Below are 23,258 nucleotides of genomic sequence, written 5' to 3' on the forward strand. Positions count from 1 at the left end.
TTTCCTAGCATCAAATGTTCAATTTTATTCCATTCTTTGTGCACAAGTTGAGTAGAGCAGAAAAACTGTATCAAACATTGACACAATGAGCAGGAGGCCAAAAGTCTTGAATCAACTGAATACATTTCTTACATTTTTTCGGCATAACAGTGTAATATTGTTCTAATTTCCTCAAGAAACTGCTTGAGTCCATGTTTTCATCAACTGTTGTCTCTTTTATTCTCAACAGTGATATTCAGGTAGTCAGAATGTAAAAAGGAAGACCGATTAGAAGACAAAGGAAGGTCTGAAACGGGATTTGTACCCATGTCTCCTGGGGTATATGTGGTTCGGGGGCTCAGAGAGAAAACATTAATTATGCATGTCAATCTCTCCTGGCTGATTTAAAATAATAATAAATAAAACAGATAAAAATACACCGTATGGAACAGCGGGGACTGTGAAGCAACACAAACATTGGCAGCAGCTAATTGGGGATCCATTATAAATACAAATACTGGGCAATGAGCATCGATGTACTATAGTTTACACTCCTAAGTGACACTGCAAAAAGTATAGGGTAGTTTGGGATGTCTAGTTTTCTGTGCTAGAGAAGCTTTGCCCCTGCTTTATTCAGTGGAACCCCATTTTCTGCTAGGGGTTGAAATAAAGTAAAAGGTAGTATGTAAATGGAAGTGTACACACTTAAGTTGTACAGCTGATGTACAACGCATTGGCCACAATGGTTGTGATACAGTGGAGAGATATTCTGCTGATGAAGTAATGGTAAACATTTTTGTTCTGACAAACACTCTAATGTAGCATTAACATAAATTGTCTCACAATCATTGTGTCAAATGTGTTGTATATCATTTGTTCTACCTGAGTGTGTATGGGGCCATAATCTACTCACTGTTTGCTGTTCATAAATACTTTTTTAAAGTATCACCAAGTGTCATTATTACATTGCGAACAACAAACCGCGTTTACCGTGAGCAGTATGCGGGAACATTGCCTTTCAATTTCAAACGTGCTGTAGCACAGCTTTTCAGCACTATGGATTGAATCTAACCCTAGATCAGCTCTCTGAGACTCTTCATGAATACGGGCCCCGCTATGTCTTTACAGGATTTGTGGACCTGTGCCTGTTCGACCAGGTGCACCTGTTGGAGTGCTGCTGGTTGGAGGTGCTGATGCTAGGGCTCATGTGGAGGTCTGTGGGCCACCCTGGTAGGCTAATTTTTTCCCCCGACCTCAGCCTGAACAGGTGACCACCCTCTCTCTACTCCTGGATTACGCATCTGTATGATTTATCAAATATTTTGTAAGTGGATCCAAAAGAAGTATTCAAATGCAGTGTATGTCTGTCTGTGACTGTGTCTGTGTTTTCAGGGAAGAGGGGAGCTGTGTGCAGGGTTTTGTGGATATCTTTGACATGCTGCTAGCTGCCACCTCCAGATTCAGAGAGCTCAAGCTGCAGAGGGAGGAGTATGTCTGCCTCAAGGCCATGATCCTCCTCAACTCCAGTACGTGGGTGTTAATGTGTGTGTTTGCGCATGACTGTGTGTTTGTGTGTTATGCATATGTTTGTCTGTACTTCTGTCTGTACTGCATCTTTATAAGTATTTTTTACTTCCTATTTTATTTATTTATATCATGCATATCAAGATTAACCACAAGTCTGTTGGACCATTTATCCAGTGTAATCCTATCTCTTTGGGGAGGGTTGGCAAGGACAACCAGAGGAATAACTCACTCTGACAAGGCCTAATGAGAACACTGTCTCTCTCCACTCCCATCATAGTTACTGTTTAACACTTAAAGACCTAACAGTCAGAACCTGTTTCAAGGTCAGTGGATCACAAAAAATAACATTTTTTGTGTCACTTAACTGTAACCAAAGTAATCGCATTTAATAGTGCTACATGTTGGAAATTATTTATGAAGTGTAGCAAAGGTGGTTTGGTGAAATGTGCTTGCACAATAAGTCATCTTTTCTGAGACCTGAAGATTTGTGCTAGCTCCCGGAGATAAAGGCTTGGCTTTAGCTCAGAGGGCTAATGTGGTTTTGAGTCATTGCGACAACTACAATTACATGTTTTCTTTATTTTCTCAAATGTGTGTTTTGTGGTTGCAGACATGTGCCTGAGCTCCTCGGAGGGGAGCGAAGAGCTGCAGAGTCGCTCGAAGCTCCTGCGCTTGCTGGATGCCGTAACAGACGCACTGGTGTGGGCCATCGCAAAGACGGGCCTCAGCTTTCAGCAGCAGTCTGCGCGCCTCGCCCACCTGCTGATGCTGCTGTCACACATCCGCCACGTCAGGTACAGTAGCCACAATACGACCACCGCTGTCACACTCGCAAGTTACCTCTCACTCACAATACAGTCATCACTATCATTGCCTTCAGAAAGTATTCACACCCCTAGACTTTCCACATTTTGTTGTGTTACTGCCTGATTTTAAAATTCATTAAATTGAGATTTTGTGACACTGGCCTACACACAATACCCCATTATTGTCAAAGTGGAATTATGTTTTTAGAAATGTTTACAAATTAATTAAAAATGAAAAGCTGAAATGTTTTGAGTCAATAACTAATCAACCCTTTAGGATATGGTGTAACGGTTGTCCTCCTCCTCTTCGGAAGAAGAGGAGGAGTAGGGATTGGACCAAAGCGCAGCGTTGTTATACGACATGATATTTATTTAAACAAGACGAAAACTAAACACACTTGAGAATTTACAAAATAATAAACGAAGTCAACAGACCTGAACAAACGAACTTACATATACACGAAGAACGCATGAACAGGTACAGACTACACAAACGAACAAACGAAACAGTCCCGTGTGGTGCACAGACACAGACACGGAAGACAATCACCCACAAATAAACAGTGTGAACAGCCTACCTTTATATGGTTCTCAATCAGAGGAAACGTCAAACACCTGTCCCTGATTGAGAACCATATAAGGCTAATTACCAATGACCTAAACATAGAAACACAAAACATAGAATGCCCACCCCAACTCACGCCCTGACCAACTAAACACGTACAAAAACAACAGAAAACAGGTCAGGAACGTGACATATGGCAACCCTAAATAAGTTCAGGAGTAAATTTGTGCTTAACAAGTCACATAAGTTGCATGGACTCAATAATAGTGGTAGTATTTAACATGATTTTTGAATGACTCTCTCATCTCTGTGCCCAACATATACAATTATCTGTAATTGTGAATTTCAAACATAGATTCAACCACAAAACCCAGGGAGGTATTCCAGTGCCTCGCAAAGAAGGGCACCTATTGGTAGATGGGTATAAAAAAAAGCAGACATTGAATATCCCTTTGAGCATGTTGAAGTTATTCATTACACTTTGGATGGTATATCAATACATCCAGTGACTACAAAGGCATCCTTCCTAACTCAGTTGCTGGAGAGGAAGGAACCATGAGGCCGGAAAACAAATATTCCAAAACATGCTTAAACTTCAAACAATGTGGCAAAGAAATGAACATTGTCCTGAATACAAAGCATTATGTTTGGAGCAAATCCAACACAACACATCACTGAGTACCACTCTCCATATTTTCAAGCATGCTGCATCATGTTATGGGTATGCATGTCATCGGCAAGGACTAGGGAGTATTTTAGCATAAAAAGAAACAGAATAGATCTAAGCACAGGCAAAATCCTAGAGGAAAACCTGATTGTCTGCTTTCCAATTGACACGGAGTCAAATTCACCTTTCAGCAGGACAATAACCTAAAAAATAAGGCCAAATATGCACTGGAGTTGCTTAACAAGACGACATTGAATGTTCCTGAGTGGCCTAATTACAGTTTTGACTTAAATTGGCTGAAAATCTATGGCAAGACCTGAAAATGGCTGTCTAGCCATGATCAACAACCAACTTGTGAGAATTTTTATTATAATAATGTACAAATATTATATAATCCAGGTGTACAATGCTCTTAAGAGACATGTAACCCTGTACACCTCTTAAAAGACTCACAGCTGTGATAGCTGCCAAAGGTGATTCTAATATGTATTGACTCAGGGGTAAGAAAATTAGATTACATTTCAATAGATTTGCAAACATTTCTAACATGGTATTGTGTGTAGATGGCTGAAAAAAATAATATATTGAATCAATTTTGAATTCAGGCTGTAACGCAACATTTTTTGGAATAAGTCAAGAGGTATGGATTCTTCCTGAAGGCACTCTAGGCTGCACTTTCTCATTCGGAACTTCTAACGCGACAATGAGCAACAAGAGCAGCTGCTCACCGATTTAACAGCTCTAACCAGTTCCACCAAGACACCGCTAAAACATTAGCATGCAGGTGTCAGCTATCACCGGTTAATACTTGATCTGATTGAATCTATTCCCATTTCTGTGTATTTTCTTTTCGTTTGTATCACGAAAAGTAGTGAGCGTACATGACCTCTGTCTTTGCTCATTGTGCAGTAACAAGGGCATGGACCACCTGCACTGCATGAAGATGAAGAACATGGTGCCCTTGTACGACCTGCTCCTGGAGATGCTGGACGCCCACATCATGCACAGCCCACGGCTGCCCCACCAAGCCAACTCAGCGGGCCCCTGTCCAGTGGTGAGCCCCCCGCAGCACACCACATCAGCAGCTGCCCCGGCCAGACATGGACCCCCAGCAGCAGAAGCGAGCCTCAACAGCAGGAGCCATTGGACTGCAGGGACCCCGGTAGAAAGACAGGTATTCTCTCCTGTATACTCTCCTGTCTCATGTCATTCCTTCTCCTGCCGTTTTACCCTTGAGCAAGGCACTTAACCCCTCAAACAACTTCAAGGGTGCCGCACCCTGGCTTCAAACCTGTGTGTGTGTGTTTCTCTCGAGGGGATGGGTTCAAATAAAAATAGATCCTTAATTTCAGAGATCACAAATCTTATTTTCTGATGCTAACCTGCTATTATCCCCTCCCTTTCTCTGTCCTTTCCTCTTTGTCACCACTTTATTAGTGGTGAAAAGGGATCTCTAGCAGCAAAAAGGACAATGGAGAGAATGTGACTGGGACCCTTGTGGACAGCTACTTCTTGGAACGGCTTGTAAAACCACTCTGAAACAGAGGAATTGGGAACGAGTATAAGAGTGTTTCAGATAGTGCCTGGAAGGGGCTGCATCCCAATGCTGTCAAATGAAATCTCCTCCTTTCAGGCATTAGCACTGTTCTTGATTGTTTTCTCGGAGGTCGCAAACATAAATGTAACAATATTTAATGTCCCTGCTAAAGCTGTCTTTTGGTTTATGATCAGGTTTGAATGTAGCCTAGCTGAGGCGACACACGTGACCACACAGCGAGGAAAAGTTGTGACTGACTGATCTGGAAAGTAGGCAGTTTGTTGATGCAACATTTGCTCAGAAATTGAGCAGACTCATCGATTAGTTTTATCAAATGTTTTTTCCCCCCAGGCGCTTGAGACCTCTCATTGTTTGGATTTGAAAATCCAACAGTTGTAATGGAAGGGAGCGGTGCTCGTGGGCTGTGTGAGTTTGAGTGAGAAAGACACGGAGGAGAACCAACCAGTAAAAGCACAGCCCTTCATTATCAACACATCGTGCTGACATCATCAAAACAGCCTTTCCAGACTCTGAAGTTAGGAGACTTCAAGTTTGGTATCAGCCAGACTAGTTTGAAAGTAGAATCTACGAGAAAGTCTGAAATTAAACATCAGTGGATGAGTGGCAATGGAGATGAGGAGAGGAAGGCAGTTAGGAGTAGCCTACTGGGACACAGAAAAGCCCAAGACTTACCTAAGTGCTTGGTTGTTATGTGCAAAGGCACTTTCAACAGTCATCATGGACTCTCCTCTTCTTTTGTACTGTCTGAGGGCGGCAGGTAGCCTAGCCGTTAGAGCGTTGGGCCAATAACCTGATTACCTGAGCCGACAAGGTGCAAAATCTGTCGATGTGCCCTTAACCCTAATTAGCTCCAGGGGCGCCATACTACCATGGATGACCCTGTAAAACAACCCATATTCGCTGCACCTATCTGGTGTGTGACGTGTGGTTTATTTTTTTACTGTCAATGAGATAATCTGTATAAATAAATGTAACTTTGAGTGACAATCAAAAGATAGATGGCCATTTGCACTGGTTCAAGTGGTTTAACTGTCATGGAAGAAAGAAAAACACATTTTAAAACTATATACTTCACCCCAAGATCTTATTCCTTTGCTTTACCCTTAGGTTTTTGTTCCACCATCTGTATAGCTTCAAACTTTGCATACAGTACGCAAATTAGGCACTTGTCCTAATAAACAAATATATTTCCAGCTGAACAGGTGGAGGTGAAGGGTCACACTACTGTCATGCCACTCTAGAATACATTCCCTTAAAGGTGGACGCCACAATAATAATATCATACACAGTGGGACAAAGTCCTGTTTGAATCAACAACAAAATCTAAATGACACTATTTTGTCTCCTCAAATAAAGATGCAAATTAAGACGGAAGATTTTTTCATTCCTTCGCAAAAAGTGCCTATGGGTCCAATCCCATCTTCAGCAATGGGAGTATGACTCAAACATTCATACAAATTCATTTGGGACTTACTTGAATGTCAGTTTTACGTCCGCATGTCTCTAGCTAAAATTCAGCCCTTCATACGTGGGCAATGTGATCGAATTCTGACCACAATGTTGTTTCTGTGTTTATTTCTCCCGGGAAGAAAGCATGGTGAAAGGAAGAGATACAATAAGTGTAATATTGTAATAAGATTCACGCCTTTCAAAGAGCACAGTGCAACTCTGCTGTGTTTATGTACCACTTTATAAGACTGGCCCAGTGCAAGTTCAATTCCCAGTTTTAAAAAACCGTGTCATCTTGACAGTTTTGGAGGGAGGGTCTTAGGCGTGCGAACCCGAAGTAGAAAAGAAATGGGTACAGTTTGGCATTTGTGTGTTTTGTTTCAGACCTGTTGTACTTTGTGTAGTTGCTACTGGCGACCAAGAAGGTGTTTAGATTGTGCCTTCTACATAGCGACCAGCTTGTCTTAAATGCACACATCAGCTGTCCTGACTGTTTATTATATCTGTTATGTCTTTGTGATAACAGTATTATGTAGGGTTTTTATGACTGGTTCAAGTAAGGTGTTGCCTACAACATAACCCACCTGCTAACTGGACCTTTCCATCCATTCATCAGCTTTGTGTTGTCCTCACACCTGACAATATTTAGGCCAGGATTCAACCCGAGTCATGTTAGCGCTGTCGACAATGCAGCTTTTAAAGGCAATATTCCTAAATGTATGGTCACGGTAAACACTCTACAACATGCATTGGATTGAATCCAGGCCTTAGAATGCCAATGATACATTCAACTAATGTGAGGTCCTAATGATAGACACAATAGGATCACAATCCAAACTGAATATTAGGAATGTGTTCCTAATGTTTGGTATACTCAGTGTATATACAGCCGGTCTGCAGTCCTGATGTCTGTTACTGTTCGTTTATCTGTGTAATATTGACTTCAGCTCAGAACCACTTGTTTTGCAGACATGGTCCTGTTTCATATATTGCTGTGCTGATCAATGGACAGTTCATTACCTCTGTCAAATGAATATGTAGCTTCAAATTGTGTTTATTTAATTTTGCAATAAAGATGGTGATGCTACAATAATGCACATTTAAATTAGGCCTATATCCAAAAACACATACAGCCTAATGATATATTTTCGGCTTCAGACGAACGCCTAGTTCTCACATAGTTTCTTTTGGAATGAAAGCCTTTTCAAAGCCTTAATAATCAACTATGTCGCTTGTCGTAATAGAAAAGCAGAGTGCTAGCTTTATTTCCTGTGCTAATTTAGCCAATTTCCTTTCAGTAGCGCTAGATTACCTACCTAGGCTAGATTTACTCTGGTAGAGGAAGCATATTATTTACTTTTGATGACCAGACAGCCGTAGCTGCAACCCACACTTAATTTGTAATCTCTCATTTTGGGGGGATTTCTAGCCTCAATAATAAAGTACAGTGTAGGACCTCAGGAGATATGGACCCTTCGGGAATGGAGGTTGTTCAGAATGCTGACATGTTCTTTACTTTGAAATGGATTTAACGCATCAAACCTTTGTAGACAATATGAATTACTTATTAACATGTATTTTCTAACCATTTAGTTATACTGTAAAAACATTTTTCGTCTGTAATCTACATACTCAGGCACATGAGCAACATTTAAGTCTTCTTTGCAATAATACATTTCCCGGTTCCATATTTCCCGTTTGATTGGTCAGTCTGTAACTCGAGGTTCTACTCTTTAACATGGGATCTAAAATAGTATGCGGATGCTAATTGCTATCTCTGGGTCCATTTAGTCTGTCATTTAGAAAAATGGTTAACTAAGGCCTAGATTTAATCAGTTCAGAGTTAACCCGTGATAACCGACAACTGCATTGCATATCATTTATTTTGTTTGGGCGGTGTCATTTCTACATAGCCTACACTTTCTCATTCTGAACTTCTAACACGGGTGGGATTTAAGGATGGGTTTCGTAACAATGACCACAAGAGCGGGTGCTCGCCGATTTGACAGCTCCAATGCAGTTACTTCTGACCTCGCCCAAACAAAAACAATAATATGCTATACTGTTGTCGTTTATCGTGGGTTAATGCAGATCTGATTGAGTCTAGGCCATAGCTCACATCAGCTGTTTAATACTATAAGACAACAAACACCATTGGTCTTTGTCAACACCAACAGCAGACTCCTCTCAAGGAAAGAAATGTTTTTGAGTTAAAAAGAGTTAATTCAACTAGGCAGCTGTGCACAAGTCCTTTCACTTTCCCGATGACTGAGCCATTTGTAGCCCAGCTGTGCATTCTGCTTTGAACGATCTCTGAGAATGCTGTACATTGCCAGCAGGATAAGGATATACATGCTTTTTCAACTGTAACGTGAGTGCTTTAAATGTCAAGGTTTCCCAATGTGGATTTTCTCCCACCGTCACACAGGAGTATGTTTCTTTGGAGAATAAAAATGTAATTATGAACTTTTGGTGCCAGTGGTGTCCTTTCTCAAGAAGTGTCCTTGTGCTCAAGGAATACAACACTCAAACTATATTTAGCATTTTGTTTAATTGTGTGTCAGTATTTTGCATGTGACAAATGAACAAAATACAAAAATATAGTTTTTGTGTAGTGTATTCCTTTAAACAGTCTCCATTCAATCCTGTTATTGATATTTCTATTTAGTGTGTAGCACCAGGGGATCAGTAGCTTTTGTGTATTGTTCTAAAGTGATCTAGGAAATAAATTCAGAGATGGTGTGTGTGCATCCTTAGCATCCTCTAGCATCAAGCTAGACAATTACCATCTTCAACAGTCTCCACAGAATACCCCCTTGGAGTTTTTGTTCAGTAAGACAAACAATGTTTATTGCCAGAGAAAAGGGGCATACATATACAGTTCATTGTTTGAGAGCCTAAATAAGAATTTGTTTTAGCACACCATTCTCTTTAGAGCTTAAGTGTCCTACTCAACTGTATATGCAGCTATGGAAATGTCTTTTCGCAACAATTACTGAATTCATTTTAAAAACGTTCTACGTTTAGAAATTTAAATGGAAACTGCTATTATTTATTTCTGCACCAATTTATAACAGTGTCCTGGACAATGTCTCATTAATCGTGAAAAGAATACTCTTCCGCTCTTCAAATTCTTCCCCTTACAAAATATTCAGTTTGACAGATGTACTCTTGATTGGTTACACAGTATCGATGTGTGGAAAAGTGGCTCCATATTTCAAGGGACCGCAGTATAGGAGAGGACAATAAAGACGTACAGAACATGTCTTCCATAAAAAAATTAAAAACAATCTGGTGTCAAAATGGCGCCCATTCATGTTGGCTACCTTAATATACACTTTCTGATATGATTTAACTACCACGAATGCTTGTGCATGTTCAGAGGTGAAGAACATCAAAATTATATTATTTGGAATTAATACAGTGCACATAATTCATACACACTGATCCAGGTCTCCAAACTAAAATGTTTCCTAGGTGTTTCACTGATAACACTCCCCCATTACAATTTGCAGGGTCACACAATAAAATACATTTCAGTCATCTTATAGTCATTCACAATGCATTATTAAGAAGTGGAAGGGACTACTGAAATTGTTTTCAATAAACAAGTTATTACTTCTAACATGTCCAAGCAGGATTAAACATATTTTGGTACGGAACCTAATCCAGTGGGTTGACAATTAGGCAATTTTTTGTTATATTTTACTGCCAAAATAGGGCTCCAGAATTTCCCGATGATTTTTTTTTTTGTTAAATAGAGATGAATTTGGCTTTATCGGTATGTGCACTAATATTATATATAGGCCTAGTTTAATTGGTGCTATTTCACCACCGGAGGAAGTGGAAACGCCAAAACACATTAGCTAGATCGCTAACTCCAAATACAACACCTACTGCTAGTAGGCATGTATTAATCTAACAGTAAATGTAATGTCCCAAAAAAAACTGCAATGAGGTTTACTGCACTTGCTGATGCAAAATTTCACGCTCTCCGTATTCCAAAGCCATATAAGATAATTATAAAACAGTGTGCTTTGAGCTCAATAATGATTGTTGAGAAAAAAATTATACCTACAGAAAGCTGAGACTAGTTACTTCCAAAGTGTTGTTTTTGAAATGTTATGCAATCACGAGGGGGGAGAAAGAGTGTGAGAGAGTCGCTCATTACTGCAGCCGGTCCCAGCGAGGCAGGCACAGCGGCAGGGCAAACACATTTATTACAAGAATCATGAGGATAATGCACTTTAACAAATTCATTGGTTTTATCCGCCTCAAAATGGAAAGTTTTGAATGAGGCGACCAGGTAGAACGTGCAGCTCGCACCAGTGCGACCAATTAAAAATTTCACTCGCACAGCCAAGTCAAAGGGTCGCAAAATTTGACCATTTGAATAGTAGACGCTTACAGAAGGCATTTTTGAATGAGTGCAGATGACATTATTCTGAAAGAACATCAATATAAAGCTGTTGTGGACTGGATAGGTCCTACAACAGACTGCTACTTCAATACATGGCTTGATGGGCAAATCATTACGATAGAAATCTTTACAAGCAGAACACAACCTCACAAAAACAAGTCTCCTTTGAAATAAAGTACTTGCGAGTGACGTTAGCGGCAAGAGTTCCAAATGGGTGGATCACATCAATTGTTTTATAGAAATTGAACATCGGTATGGCTTTTTTTAAGGGAATAAATTAATAATAAATTCAAATCTATAAATATAGAAATTTAAAATAAAATTTTGGGACCGTAACAATGTCCTCTCTCCAGCTCTTAAGCAGAGAGTATCGATTGGTTAGCTTTGGAAGCAGGCCACGCATGTCAGTGTTTGTATCAGGTGGGTGGTGGGCCATTGGTGTAGCGCAACATGGGGTAGAAGGAGCGGGCAAAGTTGTTGGACAGTGTGCAGCTGTGGTCGTTCTCAGCCAGGGGCACCAGGCAGGCCAGCACTAGGACCAGGAGGAGGAGGAGGTGTAGGGGGAAGGCGGCTCGCAGCACACGGTAGAAGAAGGAGCGAGGTGGGGTTGGGTCCCTCTTCTCCCCCCTGGAGGTCCAAGACAAGGGACGAAGAACAGTACTTAGGCAAATCATCAGTTAAAACATACAGGAATCCTCCACAGACGACTTCCATAGACCATAACTGCTTCGGGTTGAAGTTTCCCCCAGGTACATATCTAGTTTTATATTCCCCTCACCCAATCCTAACCTTAACTATTAGTGGGGGGAAAAGCAAATCTCACCAAAGATCAGTGTCTAGGTGCAACTTCAGCCTCCACCATAAAAAGTCTTGAGACCACTCTAACCTTTTTTATCATTACATCAAATCAGGAATTCATTCAAAGGCGCGTTGCAGGGCTGCCCACTACATTACCGAGAAAGCGCCTTTTAAAGGCAATTAACACTTGAGCCGACATTCATGAATGGGATCTCTGAACATGAATGGGATCTCTGAACATGGGGGGAAAGAGCTTTTTAATGGCACATTGTCGGTAGTGCAGTACGCCTTCGATTGGATTCCAGCCCAAGTGTCTATAATTATCTCAACATTGACAATAATAATTTCTATGTTTTATATTTTCTGTTATATACTGTATATTCTATTTGCACTGCGTGATTACCCATTGTAATAAAGCATTTTTGAACTGAAGAAGTTCAATCTATCTGGTCCGTACCTTCTGCCAGCTGAGGTTGGTGTGGTATTGGTGCCCTCCTCTTGACTGGCATTAGACGGGGACTGGCTTCCCTCCGCCTGCCCTCTGCCCTCACTTTCAACTGCAGCTCGAGCCGCAGCCGGACCTGCAGATAGAGTCCCACATTCCTGCAGCAAGGGCAGTAAACACGTCAGGTTGTTCATTTGAATGGTTAGAAAATTAAATAAGTCTCACACTCCTGGTTCCGATGCAATACAGTTAATAAATACCAATGTTTTGACAGCTTAACTGCTTTAATCAGGGTTTCAATGGGCTCATTTGAATGGAGCATGGTGCCAGCAACACGGTCGTGTTCATTAGGCACCAAATGTAAGAAAACAGACTGAAACAAGGAGGGACTACCTGGATTTGTCTATTAGGAAATGCTAATTTTCGTTTTTGATGGCAAAATGTCTTAAATCAATTTCCATTGCGTGCCCTAATGAACACGACTAAGGAACGTGGGTTGTGTCAAATTTGTTTTAAGACATCTTGGTAGTGTAAACCCGAAAACGTGCATTTCTTGCTGTATCTTTAAGTCCACAGACTCCCCGTTTCAGTCTGTTTTCTTATGTTTCTTCTAAATGTGTTTCCAATTCTGTCTGGTAAACAATGTTCTTTGTGCATTTCTAGAACATTGTCAATATGTCGTTTCTGAATCCGTTCCTGGGGCACAGTTTCGTTCTAGCCAAGAACTAATACACCCGGTCCAACGAATCAATGGCTTGGTGATTGTTGGGCTAGATAAAAAGTGTGCACCACCTTGTGGAGGTGCCTGGTGATTGGGATTGCATAATCCTCTCTGTCTAATGCTTCGGACACCGTGGAGTGCATTTTTTGGGGTCAATTCAATTTCAAGTCATCCAAATCAGGAACGTAAACCAATAAAGGTTTGAGTTTACTTCCTGAGCTGTCTATATTGGAATGGAATCAACCACAAACCCTAGCAAAGTTTGTGGGGCAGGTTTAAATTCAATTCGATTGAAGTTAGTCAATTGAGGAAGTAAACTGAAGTCCAATTCAATCAATGAAAAAATTACTTTTATTTGAAATAATCTCAATAAACCAAAAAGGAGAAGCAAATTTTTTTTCAAAAGTTTTATCAATTTAAAATTCAAATCACTTGGTGTGGGATCTCCTTACCAGGCGCTCCTGCACGACGCTGAGGTCGTGGGCCACCTGGCGGAGCAGCGTCCACAGTTTGTTGGCTGTCACGTGGAGCTTCTCCCGAGCTTCTACGCTCTCCTCCCCTCCCCCCCCCTCCTCCGCTGGCTGCAGCTGGTTCCACAGCCCCTGGAGCGCGCCCACCTGGCTCTGTCTCGCCCGCAACTCATTCTGCAGGCCCTGGAAAAAAGGACACACACACACAGATGCATGCAGACAGACAGATACAGACATCAGTCGAAGGGGAGCTTCCCAACCCGTGGAAAATTATCAAATGTAAAAACTCATTGGCCAAACCATTGATAAGGGAATGTGCCACATTTACACTGAGTATACTAAACATTAATATTGAGTTGCAACCCCCCCCCCCCCCCACCCACCCCACTCAGAACAGCCTCAATTCATGGGGATGGATTCTACAAGGTGTAGAAAGCGTTCCACAGGGATGCTAGCCCATGTTGACTCCAATGCTTTCCACAGTTGTGTCAAGTTGGCTGGATGTCCTTTGGGTGGTGGATTCTTTATACACATGGGAAACTGTTGAGCGTGAATAACCCAGCAGCATTGCAATTCCTGACACAAATCGGTGCGCCTGGCACCTACTACCATATCCTGTTCAAAGGCACCGAAATGTCTTGTCTTGCCCATTCACCCTCTGAATGGCACAGATACACAATCCATGTCTCAAGGCTTAAAAATCCTTCTTTAACCTGTCTCCTCCCCTCCTCCTTCATCTACACTGATTGAAGTGGATTTAAGTGACATCAATAAGGGATCATAGCTTTGACCTGGATTAATTTTTTATTGTTTAGTCATTTAGCAGACACTGTTATCCAGAGCAACTTACAAGAGTAATTAGGGTTAAGTGCCTTGTTCAAGGGCACATCAACAGAGCCTTGTCAGCTCTGGGATTCAAATCAGAAACCTTTCAGTTACTGGTCTAACGCTCTAACCACTAGGCTACCTGCCACCCATCTGCTCAGCCTACTCAGTGTATATTGTACTATCCGTCAGAACTTTCCGTTTCCCCCTTCTCTCTCTCAAGTTATGTGTACTCCCTCCATTGTTCTCCCTCTATCTCCATAATTTTTCCCTTATTAAGTTCCCCTTACTCTAACCACCCAAACCATCATCACCCCTTTTCTCTCCTAAACCACCCCCTTCCCACTCCCATTGTTTCTACCACCCCACACCCCCTTTCTCTTCCCTCTTATCCATCCTCCCCGTTCTCCCTCCTCCAGCATTCTCCCTCCCTCTCCCCCTTCCTGTATGCCTCTTCCTCTCCCCCCTCCTCCCACTCCCCTCTCTCACAGTGAGTGTGCTGCGGTGCTCCAACAGCGTGCCTGGCGGCGTGTCCGGGTGGTGGATGTCGACGGCGTAGCGCCTGCTCTCGGCATGGGCCAGCCACAGAAGCAGGGAGTGCAGCGTCTCGTGGAACTCCTGTCGTGGGTTAGAGGAGAAAGGGCAAAGGTCAGGGACCTGTCGGTGCATAGTAAGTAAGCCTTGGACAACTAATCATGTCCAAGCCAAAACCGCCCATAGGGGGATGATTCTGTATTGTGAGGCAGCTTGAACTACAAGTACACCCCATGGATAGGATGATAGGTCTCCGCATTGGACCTCATAATAATTGTATTTTCTGCAGAGGCACTCAAGAGACGTCAGATGACCTTACAACCAGGTAAGGATCTATTTTTCTGGTCGCTAAAAATACATAATTTTCCAATCAACATACAACCAGACCATGACATCACAGAAGACATCAGAATTACTTAATTGCTACCAGTTTTACCATCTGGACAGGTTGGACATTTTTCTTCTGGCCAGCAATAGCACGCCTGATGAAGGGCAAGGGTTGTTGAATCAGGTGTGCTTTTGCTGGGCAATAACAAATATGTGCAACCTTGAGGAGCTATATCCCCAGGAACCAAAATTGAGAAACAATTTACTCCCAGTGTGCAAAACCGGTTGAATTACGTATTTTCTAGGCAAAACTGGTTGACAATATGTCATTTCAAACAGTTTTGCCCACTGTCCTGTAACTGTACAGTAACTGACCTGACAGCGCATGACAGTGGTACGCAGACTGTCCTGCCACTCCTCCAGGCCAGTGCAGGCCAGCATCCAGCCCTGGTTCATACTAGCCAGGCCCTCCCCTAGCTCCCGAGCCTCCGGACCGTCACACCCCCCCAACTCACGACCGCCCAGGTTAAGCGACAGCATGACGGCCTTGTAGTGAGCAAATACCTTCTGCATCTCCTGGAGTGAGAGAGAGCGAGAGTGAGAGAGAGCATGCAATGTATAGTGTCGATAATTATTGTACCATCTAAAACGCTGAGAAATCTTTTCAATTAGCAAAAATATAGTATTTTCAGCTTTGAAGCTGGTGTACAAAATCAAAAGAAGCAAAAACTAAACTTAAGGGGAAGCATAGAAATAGTGCACATAGTATGCATCTATCAGACTTGCTTTCAATAAGAATTACAAATCTATAACTCACATTTGGTCGGGCCATGCGCAAAGCTACATACTGGGCCTTTAAAGGGACAGGTAGAGGGGCAATCTGACTTAAACAACAACAAAGCAGATTGCCCCTTTAAAGAGACGATTAAAGGGATAGTTGACTCCAAAATGTACATTTGTCCAATGTTTTTAAACCTCAAAAGTGGCTCTCTTGAGATAAGTACACGTCCCAGGCCAGCTATCTGTTGTGTAGATCCAGCTATTACCCTATCATGCCTCAAACCCAAATTAATGGAAAAGTTGAGCACTGTATGTAGTTCATTTCCTTACCTTGAATGGAAAAGACAAGCAATGTATGGTTTCCATATTCAAAAAGCCTTAGTCTCAGCTGTCCTAAAATGGACACCGTAGTACAGTATAATATTCAGAAGCCTTACCTTGAGTTGTTTGACCCTAGCCTCCATGTCTTGGATGCTGGTGGGGGTCTCGCGAACCTGCACTCTCTCCAGCTCCGGCGTTACCCACCCCAGCCAGGAAGTGATGTCACGCAGGTCAGAGGTCAACTGGCAAGGCTCCCGCAGGCCAGACAGCAGGTTGCTCCTGGCCTGAGCCTGCAGCAGCTCCCAACGCTCGATCACCCCTGAGAACACAAATACACCCACGGGCACACACACTTGTAACATACATTTATTAGCGTATCGCAAATATTGCATGACGGCAGGTAAGAATGTTCCCATGTTTCCTCCACCAATGTGTGTGCATGTGAGTGCGCTACCTGATTGTTTGTCAGCGGTCGTCAGGCCAGTGAGGCCCTGTTCCTCGGGCTGCTCCTCATCATCCAGGATCAGGGAGACCCTTTTGACACTTTTGATGCTACCACTGCACTCTGACATCAGACGCACCTGTAACGCAGACACACACTGTTACAGAATGTATTGCGCATGTACACCATTGCGCATGCATGCACACAACGACGAGACGACCTACAGAGAGGAGGTAGGCACTCTTGACGGTGTGGTGCCAGGTAAACAACCTCTCCCTCAGTGTCAGCAAAGCAAAGGAGCAGATTGTGGACTTCAGCAGGAACCAGGCTGGGCACGCCCCCATCCTCATCAATGGGGCCGCGTTGGAGATGGTCAAAAACTTCCAGTTTCTCTGTGTTACACATCACCGATGAGCTGAAATGGTCAAACCATGGTGAAGAAGGCATGACAGCGACTCTTCAAACTCAGGAGGCTGAAGAAAGGTCTGTTCCCGAGGGCCCTTGTTCGACAGGAGCACCATCGAGAGCATACCGTCGGGCTGCATCACAGCTTGGTGACTCCACCGCCACTGACCGCAAGGCACGACAGAGGGTGGTACGCTCAGCCCAACGGATCATTGGGTGCACACTGCCTCCCCCTCTCAATGGAAAATTACCCTGCCCACACCCCAATGGACATTTGTATTTATCATTGTCACAGTTCTAAACTGTGTATTATTAATATTACATGTTTTATTGTTTCATTCACACATGCACTGTTGGAGCTCAGCGCTTAAGAATTTCACTGTATACTGCAAATACATCTGTGACCCTGTGCAGGTGACTAAATAAAAATACATAATTTAATCTAATCACACACAAACACTAGGTGTAGCCAGAGGGGGGCAGCAGAGCAGATTTATGTAGGAGTAAGGGGAAGTTGCACCTAAATGCTAATCTTGGATACGTTTAGCATTTTCCCCACTAATGGGCATGGTTAAGCTTGGGGAGGGGAAGCTGATCCTAGACCTGTACCTAGGATACATTTCAGCCTGGAGCGACTTACGTAGCCTTGTTTGAAGGGAGTGCTAGTGTGTGTAGGTGAGGGGTCTAGGCCGTCAGGAGAGTCCAGGTGGAGGGACTTCCTGTCCGGGTCGCCTGGTGAGCGCCAACTTGGAGATTCGGGTATGGCCATGGCTCTGAGTGGAACTGAGAGGACCACACACACAAACACACACAGACATGCATGTACACGCACATGCAGACACACACACACACACACACACCCCGTTAGAGCCTGAGTTTACATTGAAAACACAATAATGACCAAATTTTCCCTGCAGACCATTCTACTTCCAATGGGCATAGACGTAATTTCAACGACTAGTTTTGATTTACATGAATGTGAATTCAATGTGAAATCAACAAAAAATGTCACCATGTCATGAGATTTAGGTTACAAGTTGGGTTTAAAAAAGTATTTTTGACAATCCAATCAGTTTCCCATGTTGATTCAACGTTATGACATTGTTAGTTGTTGAAATTACGTTTAAACAATGATTCAACCAGTTTTTGCCCAGTGGGCTTGCTCTGGTTACAAAGGAGATTTTCTGCCACCCAAATAATAATGCCATACAAGTATAAATCAAGCAGTGAAATAAACCATGTTATGTGTGTGCATCTTTATTCCCATGCAGTATTTCAGGTGGTAGACAGTAGCAAAGGGAGGTTATGGCACAGCAGTGGGGTGAATTAGTGTAGTTGGATCTGGCAACACAGATGGGAGTGGTTTAACTGTATCTGGCAACCCTAAGTGGATTTTACACTTAAAGCCTATTTACTATGCAAACAAGTCTCTAACTGAGGCCTAAGTAAAGGTAAGTAGCCTTGCCCGAGCCAGAACGGCCCATGGGGCAGGAACCTATCTTCTGTTTCCTTAGCGTGAGGTAATTTGATGTACAAGTACATTCCCTGATGTAACCAATCACATGTTTTTATTGGTATACTAACTGTGATTGGTCCCTTGAAATGTATAAAAAAATACTCATTCTGTTTTACTTCTGTAAAAACCCTGACGAAGGCCAAAAGCCATAACACATTGCTTCTACTTTTAGCAATAAAAATGCTTTTTTATTTAACGCCATTGTCCTCCAGGTGTTGCTGAATCACCTCTCTACTTCAAATACATCCCCTGGACAGGACGCTAGTCTGTCACAGGGCCTTACCCCCAATCTATCTCCTTAAGGCCAGGCACCACACGCGAATCCTTTTAATCATATCACAATCAACTTTTATCAGTTGAATAAAATATTTTTATGTATTACTATTTTCTGAAATATATTATTACAATATGCAAATGAGGCGATTTATTATTAAATAATGCATATTTGCATACAACGCAAATAAAAAAATTCTAGACACTAGATTAAGTCAGCCTAAATATTTTTGTTTCATTTTGTTAAGCCACTCCAGGACCGGACTTTGTGGATAAATACTTTTTAAATCTTTCTATCTGTAAAATACCAAAGACATTTAAAGGCATTTTTCCAAATAAAATGTTAACTAGATTAAAACATTTACTGGAATATCAACATTTCCCTCTGGGCAAGTCCGGAGAATATATCTAAGGATAACCACACACAATTTTGCTATGGTGAGGCAGATGATTCTGAGGCTGAGAAAATGTGTTGGTATGTGGGAAGAGTCTGACTTTTGGGAAATGGCAGTTAAAGACAAGGACACTGAATTAAGACGACCAAATGCCAAAAGCCTATTTAGACCCAATCACCATCTCTTCAAAGTAAGTTACTAAATGTAGTCCAGTTTGTAACATTTTCTATGAAATGGACTTTGAAATTATGTGTAATCCAATGTAGTGAGTTTTGAAATGATTGATGTATGTTCATTTTAAAGTTGTTCAAATTCATAAAAATGTTGATGGTAGTATGATAAACTAAAGAAAATATACATTTATCAAGTTTTTTAAATGTTTATGTTTACTCTTTAAAAAGACTCATGTTAATGGACCAAAATATCCCAACAATCTCAAAATTGACAGGTAGATGCAAAAATGTAATTTCAGCATGTGGTGCCTGGCCTTAATGCTGAGTGTCCTGCAGAGACACATCAAGTTCCATTTTTTGAGTCTTCAGTATGACTCGATCAGGGATTGAACTCCCAACCTTCAAATCGAAAACTCAAAAAACAATGCTGTGGCTTGGCTGGTCTAGCTGTAATGCTGAAGCCTCTGGCACACTTGTCAGCATACGCTTGAATCCAGCCTACTGCTCTTTGACACAACTCCCCGTCATCCTCTCTCTATATATGTTAAATGAAATCAGAAAATATACACTTAAAAAAAATTACACTGAGCTAAGATGTAGCCTAGTTAAATTGTTAGTGAGCTTTAGCTCTTTAGTGAGCGGTGATCACACTTTATTGTGAGGACTCCTATAAGATAGTGTACTTTAGCAGTTTTGCGTGAGGTTATGTGAGGTTGCGTGAGGCATGCCCCAAGCCTAGCAGTACCCGCTTGTATATAGCCACCAAATGGCATCGGCATGGAAGAGGAAGACCATAGTGGTGCCTACCAGAGGGATCAGCTCCCAGTGAGAGAGCCATGGCTTTCACAAAGTCCTCTGGACTCTCTGTAACCTCCACCTCTGGAGAAGAGTAGAAGAGGGCCAAGTTGAGTGTGTGTGTGTGTGTGTGTGCGTGCGTGTGACTGTCACTGTCACTGTGGCTGTGTGTGTACATGAATATACTGTATTCATAAATACCACAGCATTGTTGAATACTCATTACTGATTGTAAGACAGACACATATACACACTTAGTTGTCATCAGAGAGGAAACATGAACACTGTATTTTACCTGACAGAGTACTGTAATAGGTCCCGTCTTTCTTCTCAACCTCCTCCTCCTCATGGGACGAAGATCCTCCTACGTCTCCCGTGTGGTCCCATTCCAGAGGGATGGAGTCGCACACGCTCACGGGTGTCTCCCGGCCCGAACACTCCAGGGGAGGGGCCAACAGGTGGGTGGGTGTGGCAGGGGCACTCCCCTGACTCTGGCTCCGCCCCAGCCAGGAACGGCCAATCAGCTCGCAGCTCCCCTCCAGGGGCTTGTCCCCACTGAAGAGCTCCGGTTCCTCCTTCAACACCTGGAGAGGAGGAGAGGAGATTGTGTCAGGAGATAGTGGAAGCAGATCACCCTTCCATACACTTCCTGGCAGTAGGAGTACAACTCTTCTGTGTGTGTGTGTCTCTCTCTCTTTTTGTTGGGGTGTGTTTTTTGTGTGCGTGCCTGTACATCTGTGTGAATGTGTGTCCACACATACTAACCGGTGGCTGTGTGAGGCGCTGGTGGAAGCGGACCACCCTGCCAAACACCTCCTGACAGTAGGAGTGTAGCTCCTCTAGCTCGTCCTCGATGAGAGCGGCGTCCAGCGGAGAGCTCCTCTGGATCAGGCCCTCACCGAACACAATCAGCCCGTCGATGCGCTCCGTGTTGAGGGTGATCTCCCTCTGGAAGGACTGGAGGGGAGAAGGTCAGTTAGGCATTTTCCCCACTAATAGTTGTGGTTGGGATTGGGGGATGTGAATCTGATCCTAAATCTGTACCTATGGCTGGGAAACTTCACCCAGAGCTAGAAAGGAGAGGAGAATGTGACTGTGACTGTGGTTGACTGTGTCAAAACTGGCCATGGATGTGTGTGTGACATGTGTGCTCTCCTGCATCTGAGTGAGTTACTGTGGGAATCTGAGTTCACATGTGCAAGACAGTGACTGTGTGAATGCACATTCCTCCATGTTTGTGTGTGTGTGTGTGTGTGTGTGTCCATTAGTGAATATGCGTTCCTGAGCTTGTGCGTGTGTGTGTGTAAACCCTCTGTCTGCCCCACCTTCCCCCAATCCCACCCATCCCCCCCTTACGTTGAGCTGCTTCATCTTGTGCTGCGTGTCTGTCTCTGAAAAGTGCTCCACGTTGGTGAGCTGCAGGTCCATCTCCGTCAGCCACACCAGCAGGCTCTCTCTGGTCCCCTCAAACTCCTCTCTCTGACCCGTAAAATGCTGCAGTGGGGAAGGGGAAAAGAGATCGTGCGTTTTTGTCTGTAAGAAAATAGTGCTTGATAGTGTGCACTCCTAGAGTCAAGGTGCAGATAAAATTCAAGATTCACATGGGGGGGTGGAAAACAGTCACAGCTCTGGCTTGATGTAAAAAGAAAAGTGACGATTTGGCCATCTTGGCTTTTTAAAATGTTTATAAGTCCCTTAAAAATAGGAAAAGCAATAAGTCAATGATTTCTTAAGCTCTGATAGACAGTAAGGCCGATGTGTAAGCTAACTAAAGTAACACTGGCAAGCGCAGTGTGCATATTTTTTATTTTCTTTAAAAAAAAAACAGCATTCCTTCCTTATCACCTTTAGCCTGCGTAAGATGGCCGCTGTCCTCCTGTGCAGTGCATCCCAGCGGCAGTTGCCCTCATGGACCATAACCTTGATGCGGCTGGCGCCGTCTGTGCGGTTCTCCCGGGCCAGCCTGCGGTACTGGTTGTTGACCAGCTCCAGCTGGGTCACACGCTCCTGCACCTGCCTCTGGAAGCCCTGCGTAGGGTGGGGAGGGCAGGAGGGAGGCAGGGGATGTATGGTGGATGGGGGGAGGTGTAGAGGGTATTCCGAGAGGAAGGAGGGAGGATGAAAGGAAGCGAGAGATGAAGATTACGAGGGAAGATAAAAGGAAGGATGGAGGGAGAGAGGGGTGTGAATAACATTGATTGATGAATATTGGGGAAAGGATATGATTAAACCAACCATCCAGTAACCGAGCCATTGGTTAGTTAATAGAATACAATGAAAATCTCAGACAGTGTCTGTGTCCGCAATGACAACCTATTCTCTGCAATTTGCACTAATTTTGATCAGAGCATTGGGTAAAAGTAGAGCACTATGTAGGGAATAGGGTGTCATCTGGGAGGCAGAAGTGAACTTCCCTGTCAGTTCCTATAGGATCCCCAAAACTGACCTCAAACTTCTTGAGTTCCTCCTTGGCGACTGTGTACGGAACGTTGTCAGAGTTGGGGTTGGCTGCCGTGCGTTCGGCCACCTTGAGCCAGTCCTCAAAGCACGAGTAGTCATCCAGGAATTTACACCACAGCCTCCAGGTCTCCTCGATCCTATCATAGGGGAACATCAGTGCAGGGTCAAGTTGCCCTGAGACGCTAATCTTGGGTCAGTTTTGCAATCCCCCCACTAATAAGTAGAGGAAAGATTCACCCATGTTGAATGTTATATTGTTTGCGTACATCTCTGAGCGATGTTCTATCAATTCTCTGGGTGGTTTTATGTTTTCATGTGTATCTGAGCTATTGCTGTTCGAGCAGGCAGAAATTTGTCAGGTATGACTAGCACTGCGATTAAGCCACTCTCACTACACTGGAAGTTAAAAGGAATATGACTTTAAGATCTCAAAAACATCTATCATACATGTCAGATTTAAATACTAGTTGATGCCATAACACGGGAGGTTGTCTTCTCTCGAATGAGCTATTGATTATATTTTAGCGATATTCCTACTTTGAGAAATGTATAATTTAGGGTCCACCACATTTCTCCTATTTGTTTGCCTCTTCAGTCCAGGGTGCAT

General features: G+C 43.0%; 2 protein-coding genes across 2 annotated transcripts in view; one reads left to right on the forward strand and one right to left on the reverse strand.

The window, feature by feature from the left end:
* esr2a (estrogen receptor 2a) overlaps positions 1–9,017 on the forward strand; it is a 43,429-nt gene extending 34,412 nt beyond the window's left edge. Inside the window, 6 exon segments of the mRNA XM_055872484.1 lie at positions 1,108–1,246; positions 1,372–1,505; positions 2,117–2,300; positions 4,454–4,563; positions 4,566–4,718; positions 4,982–9,017. Coding sequence (XP_055728459.1) covers positions 1,108–1,246; positions 1,372–1,505; positions 2,117–2,300; positions 4,454–4,563; positions 4,566–4,718; positions 4,982–5,001 — 740 coding nt within the window. The 3' untranslated portion in view covers positions 5,002–9,017.
* A 615-nt stretch (positions 9,018–9,632) lies between these two features.
* The window catches only part of LOC129817105 (nesprin-2-like), a 207,966-nt gene continuing 194,340 nt past the window's right edge, over positions 9,633–23,258 (reverse strand). Inside the window, exons 98-111 of the mRNA XM_055872054.1 lie at positions 22,638–22,788; positions 22,037–22,219; positions 21,548–21,685; positions 20,957–21,148; positions 20,487–20,775; positions 20,204–20,275; positions 17,680–17,822; positions 16,647–16,773; positions 16,309–16,511; positions 15,467–15,667; positions 14,720–14,848; positions 13,388–13,588; positions 12,227–12,372; positions 9,633–11,598 (exon numbers count right to left, since the gene is read on the reverse strand). Coding sequence (XP_055728029.1) covers positions 11,388–11,598; positions 12,227–12,372; positions 13,388–13,588; positions 14,720–14,848; positions 15,467–15,667; positions 16,309–16,511; positions 16,647–16,773; positions 17,680–17,822; positions 20,204–20,275; positions 20,487–20,775; positions 20,957–21,148; positions 21,548–21,685; positions 22,037–22,219; positions 22,638–22,788 — 2,386 coding nt within the window. The 3' untranslated portion in view covers positions 9,633–11,387. The remainder of the gene's footprint in view (positions 11,599–12,226; positions 12,373–13,387; positions 13,589–14,719; positions 14,849–15,466; positions 15,668–16,308; positions 16,512–16,646; positions 16,774–17,679; positions 17,823–20,203; positions 20,276–20,486; positions 20,776–20,956; positions 21,149–21,547; positions 21,686–22,036; positions 22,220–22,637; positions 22,789–23,258) is intronic.

The sequence above is a fragment of the Salvelinus fontinalis genome, chromosome 20 (assembly GCF_029448725.1).
Source record: "Salvelinus fontinalis isolate EN_2023a chromosome 20, ASM2944872v1, whole genome shotgun sequence".
Classification (NCBI taxonomy): domain Eukaryota; kingdom Metazoa; phylum Chordata; class Actinopteri; order Salmoniformes; family Salmonidae; genus Salvelinus; species Salvelinus fontinalis.